The 6,000-nt window shown below is 44.3% G+C and overlaps 2 protein-coding genes across 2 annotated transcripts in view; one reads left to right on the top strand and one right to left on the bottom strand.

Moving 5' to 3' along the window:
* The window catches only part of C922_00119 (26S proteasome regulatory subunit N2), a gene marked incomplete at both ends in the record, with an annotated part of 4,186 nt that extends 4,042 nt beyond the window's left edge, over positions 1–144 (top strand). Inside the window, one exon of the mRNA XM_008815736.1 lies at positions 45–144. Coding sequence (XP_008813958.1) covers positions 45–144 — 100 coding nt within the window. The remainder of the gene's footprint in view (positions 1–44) is intronic.
* Positions 145–1,885: 1,741 nt separating this feature from the next.
* Positions 1,886–5,098, bottom strand: C922_00118 (hypothetical protein; the record flags this gene model as incomplete). Its single annotated transcript, XM_008815735.1, has 1 exon — positions 1,886–5,098. The coding sequence occupies one exon, from the start codon at positions 5,096–5,098 to the stop codon at positions 1,886–1,888; it is 3,213 nt and encodes a 1,070-aa protein (XP_008813957.1).
* Between the last annotated feature and the right edge of the window lie 902 nt (positions 5,099–6,000).

Raw genomic sequence — 6,000 nt, 5'->3', positions numbered from 1 at the left:
CCCGTTACACCATTTTGTGAATCCCTGTCGCCTTCTTTTTGCAGACCCTCGGAGCCATCCGACTTCATCGAAATAAATCTCGAGAACAGCGCGAAGAAGGAGGCGCCCCCCTTTGAGCCCTTCGCCTGGAAAGAAGAAAATTGATTACACTGGCGCGGCGCACTTAGAGGGGGAGCTTAGACTGGGAGAGCCCTTCCCCACGGCGTAAATTTAACACAGCTTAGCTTGGCTCAGCGCCATGGAGCCAAATTTTGTCAAGCACTAATTAGCCATATTTTATGATCCCCATATTTAAGCGCCTGTCTTATATGCCCTTCCATTTAAAACAGGACGCACCCCCCAATATATATGCGTTGCCAAGAGTGGAAGAATTTCCCCCCCGAAAAATAAACGCGCATCATGCCTATTTAGAAGTGCGAGAAAATTACGTGTTCATCCTGACTTTGTCAACATTTTATAGGTGCCTATATTTATCACAGTTCGTTGTTCCCCTTCCCTGTTTGAGAAGTGCAGTCGATTTTTTTTTTTTTTTTTTTTTTTTTCCATTTAATTAGAAGAAAAAGGCATATATCAAAAGCGCCACATAATTTGGGGAATAAAAATGAAACCCATTTATCAGCCATGTTGCATGATCCCACAAGGGCAATTTTCATGCGACTGCAGCTCTCACATGTGTTGTGAACCGTGTGCAGACGTCTGTATGTGCGTATGGGCATATTGGACACATATATACATAAATTACATACATAATACTCTTGCACACCTTTGTGCAAATGAGCGTGAGACGCACTGATGGACGAGTGCACACGCTCACCACTCCTATGTTGTCGAAAGATATATTTTACAGAAACGTTTTGGCACAACTTGCCGTACCTCCTGCACCCAGCTGCATTTAACAATAACCATTTTTCATTACCATTTCGGGGGGCTAATAATCTGCTCCTATTTTTTGCGCACATTAACTCTCCCCCTTTAAATTTTAAAAAAAGTGACTGAAAAGAAAGTTAAACACATTTTTCTTATGTTCACATTAGCGAATTGAAGAGGTAAAAAATACGGTGCGAATATGTCTACACCCCCTTTTCTCAACTGAGCAGATTCACTTTCTCAAATTTTATAAGCGGAGAGAGACAGCCACTTTACTCTCCTAAAATGATTAATTTTCCTAATTTTTTAAAAAAAAAAGATTAATGTTTTAATTACAGCGAAAGCAAATAAAGCCAAGCGCTTCCACCCTCGCATGCATCCATTTAACAAATGCGTGCAAAAAAATGGAGGCGGCCGCGAGTGGGCACACAAGGATGTACAGGTATGTACATATATAGATATATTTATATATATATGCACAATTCATTTGCAGCGCTATTCATTTGTCCCTCGTGGATCCCTTTGCCCCGCCTGTCCAATGGAAGACCTACATGTCTTTACAGCCTACACTTTTCTCCCTCCTTCGTCTCCAGTTAATCGTCATTAAATTAAAAATGGAAATACCGATACTTCATGTTACACCTGAGTGGTGCTCCATATATCAGCATGAAAAATGAACCGTGTAATCTCTCCATAAAAAGAAATCCCTATCTTCATGCTTCATACACATTTTTGTTGTTCAGCTAAAAAGGCACAAAATAACAAAAAGTTATATCTGTGCTAACATAAAAATTGAGAACAAAAAAGCATTACCAGATGGTGGGTGAAAGCTAAATGGGAAGCCAAAAATAAAAAAAAAAAAAGGAAGGAAACGAAAAGGGGGAAGAGGGAAGCGCGACTTAAACAAATGGGCTCACTGGAAGAAAAAAAAAAGAAAGCCAAACAAAGGTGGACCAAAAAAAAAAAAATCCGCGCTGGGGTATAATAGGCATTTACAACTGGAGCCACTGCCTGCACTTCACGCATCTCCCGTCTCGAACGCGCCCTGGTTATTCATATTCGGATGCGTCTTCGCGTCGGAGCTGAGCCACTCGAAATTCATTATGCCATTCAGGTTGGTACATAAATTGTTCTGGTCGGCGAAATTCAGGTTCATCGCATTTGTTTTTCCATTCTGCGCCTGCTGTGTGTTCATAGCATGTGAAGATCCGGCCGCCGGTGCTACTCCGGCTGCTACTCTCGCTGTTGCTCCTACGGGTGCAACCGCTGTTACGCCCGCCGCGGGGGGTAATAGGGCCTTCCGGTTATCCTTTGGCCCCCTTTTCTTATGCGCAGTTGTTCCATTGGAAGTGGGACTACTAATGGGATTTGAGCCTCCTCCACTAGTGCTACCACCACTGACGTTGTTGTTTGTTGCACCATTACTGTTACTAGTGGTAAAACCCCTCTGCGGAAAGTTATTCGTCTGCTTAGCCATTTGTAATGCATTATGCAAATCTGGAGAAGATGTGCCAAGACCTGACTGGGTCTGAAAATGCAACTGCTTCTGAATGTCTTGTATATTAGTTGGGCCAGAAAAGGCAGATGAAGAATGGGAGGAACTCTCTTTGGGGTTCATTTCGATGTTCGCTGCCAGATGTGTTGCATTCTGTGAAACAGAACTAATCTGGTTATTATTTGTTGACATGCAAAGGAGGACATTGTTGGGGTTGGCCAATTTTAGGGCATTACTATTCGAAGCGCTGTTCGCTGCAAGGTGGCTGCTATCGACGCTGTTGTCATTACTACTGTCCAAGTCATTGATTCGGTTGTTACTCGAGTTAGGGTTACTTCCATTCCATGGTGCCATAAAATTGTACGTGCCTTCATTCGTGGCGTTCGAATTGGCTGCTTTTTCCCGGTTACCCATGTCCATCTTCTTCGCCATATTCGACTCAGGAGAGGCACTACTTGTATCACATAAATCACAAGGGTTGCCGTTTAAATTATTGCAGAGATTATTGTGCGAATGTTTTAGTTGGTTAATCCAAGCGGCGTTATTATCCGTGGAACAGAAATTTAACTCATTCATGTCGTCACTTCGGCCTTCCGATACACCCCCTACTCCACCCCCCACTCCACCACTTTTATTACTACCATCCTTCATGTCGCTGTTTAACCGGTGCATCATGTCGATCAGATGAGGAGAAATATTCCCTTGATATGGGTCAAAATCGTAGTCATAATAGTTTGGCAGGTTTCCCATGTTGGGGAGGAGGTTGCCCATGTTAGGCAAGCTGACCATGTTGGCTACATTTGCCATGCTGGTCATGTTTGGCATGGTGACCCCATTACTTGACTCGTTCCCATTTTCAAACACATCACCCGCAGCATGGTTGACACCTGCGGCATGATTGGGCAGATATAGATGGGGGCCTGGGGAGGCATTGCCGTTCATCGCATTGGCCGCTGTGGTACTGTTGGGGAGGTTACTGTTCCCAATAGGGTTGACCCCGTTACTGTTATTCACACCGTTGACACTCTTGAGGACTCCACTTCCACCGTGGGGTCCTCCGTTGGAACTGCTCGAGGATGTCTTCATGCCACCCTGCCCAGTACCATTGTTCTTCCCACTACTGTGCAGGTATTGATGATGCTTATCCATGTTGGCCATGCCCATGTTCATATTATAATTCTGTCTAAAAAGTGCATTCATTAAAGTTTCCATGTCTTTATTGTGTAATGCTAAATTCTCTTCCAATTTTAGAAGTTCACTGGCAGCATGGCTGCTGCTCAGATTTCTATCAACAAAGGTCACATTTCCACCCCCGGCAGCATTTCCTGCATTTCCCCTTCCCGCACCACCTCCCACTCCTGTCGGCATAATATTGGAATGAAACATCAACTCGTTCAGGTAGAGCATATTATTACAACTGCCGCCGCTGTTACCGCAACCGCTACCACCACCGTTGCTGTTAGTACTACTTGTGCAACTCGTACCGTTTACGTTACCTTTGACACCGCTTAACATGTGCATGTTGCCTCCAAACATGGTGGGAGGAGCTGCTCCCCCATTATGTATATAAATTCCACCTGGGTCTTGCATGCTTTGGCCCATGCCTCCTAAATTTGACGTGTTACTTAATGGGTTGTACGTGTTGATCATACTACTTCTATCATTTGGGGACATCCCTGCGTGGTTGAAATTTCTATTCATGCCTGGCATATAGAATCCGCGATTCAACGACATTAAATGCATCGGGATTGGAGTGCCATTTGGGGCTCTGCTATTTAAGCTGCTTGCCATGTCGTTATTCAACATCCCTGGCATCATCTCTTCATTTAATTGCTTCGTTTTATTCTTCTCTGTTTTATTTTTTGTTGATTTTTTCCTACCATTATTTTCTAATGACTTCATAAATTCTACTGCTGCTAGTCGGGCCCTTTCCTTGTCCATGTTGAAGTGTTTGGGATGAAAAGTCCTACTTCTTCTGGAAGCTCCATCATAGAAAAAAGCTAGCCATGCACACATCCTCTTGTTCCAACTGACCCCTGGGTAGCCGGACGAAGACGTCGAAATCTTTTCTTCCTTTTTTATCACTTTATTTGCAGAAGAGGCTCCTTTGGGCCTTCCTACTTTCTTCTTGATTACTTGGCCCGTTCCAGGCTGGGTGGGAGGGCCCTTTGCTGGGGGGGGTTTCCTTCCATTCGTCACAGGGTTATTTCCCAGGTTGACAGCGCTGCTGTTTCCACCGCTGTTGTTGGCACCACCGTGGTTGCCATTCGAAATGGTATCCACCATGGCACTACTCACCATAGTGTTCACCACAGTGTTCACCAAATTGTTGGCTAGAATGCTGGGGTCATTATTTGGCGAGCTCTTTATCAGCCCCATGTTTGTGCCGCAGCCGTTACTGCCACTCTTGTTGTTGTTACCTTTTCCAAGGACATTACTCATCCGTACGATGTTGCTTCCGTTTATGCCGCTCGTCCTTGCAATGCCCACTGCGTTCACGATGCTGTTGTTCATCGGATTGGCAACGGGGCTGCTCATCGGGCTGCCAACCGCACCGTTCATGTTGCCAGTGAACCCGCTTCCCATAGTGCTGCCCATCGAACACACCACAGCAGGGGATGTTGCCGCGTTCAAACTGCTATTCACTCTGTTACTGCCACCATTCGTCGCTAACTTCCCATCCATCGACATAACGGCCGCTTTAAACGTCTGATCTGCATTCGTAACTTCATCCATTTTTTTTTTCTCCAACGTTGTATATAACACAGCGAGAGAGTTAAGAATTAAATAACCATTACAAAGCGTCCCTTTTTTGTTTTTTTTTTTTTTTTTTATCCCTCTTCAGATAATATCAATTGTTAACAAAAAAGATGCTGTGTGGTCCCTTCTATTGCGCAGGCAAAAAGAAGCAGCAGCGATTGGGCAAAAAAAAAAACAACAATAAGGATGACCATAAAGATGACGACAACGATAACGATAAAAACTGCTGTAGAGGTGTGACAAATACGTGCACGTTCACACGCGTGATGTATGGCGACAGTACGTTTTGCTGTACCTTTGCAAGATGTTACGCGTGGTTAGAAAAAGCTGCACTGCAAACCCATCTAACTATCACACAACACTTTGGTATGCTGCCACATATGCAAATGTACGCGCTGCCATACTTACTACACCGCGGTATGGGGAGCTACATATCCAATCGTACGAGTCCGCAGTTGAGTAAATCAGAAAAGGGCGAAAAAAAAAATAGGCACAGTGCGCGCAATACCCACGGTGTATAAAATGAAGCTTTACCCAAATTGACACGAAAAATCAATAAACAAAGGTGACACATCTACATAAATAAATGACATAAAAAATGGTGCCTCCTTATATTGCATCCCAGCATGCACAGGCGTTAAAGGTGCGTACGCTGTGAGTGCATACTCATAGGAAGCACTTACAAATGTATGTTTGTGCGGATAGATACATAAATAACTACGCATATATGTGGGTGCGCTGACTCTGAAACGCTTCTTCCCACGCATGAGCAACAACTGTCGACATGACAGTATGGTTTACTCAAACGAGAGGGGTATAACCTCGCAGGTGTTGCTCAGAAACGCTCGCTTGTGTTTGTACGTATTCCTGCGCATCTC

The sequence above is a fragment of the Plasmodium inui genome (assembly GCF_000524495.1).
Source record: "Plasmodium inui San Antonio 1 unplaced genomic scaffold supercont1.1, whole genome shotgun sequence".
NCBI classification, from domain to species: Eukaryota; Apicomplexa; class Aconoidasida; order Haemosporida; family Plasmodiidae; genus Plasmodium; species Plasmodium inui.
Note: the sequence above shows the minus strand (reverse complement) of the source record. Positions and strands in the feature narration are given on the sequence as shown.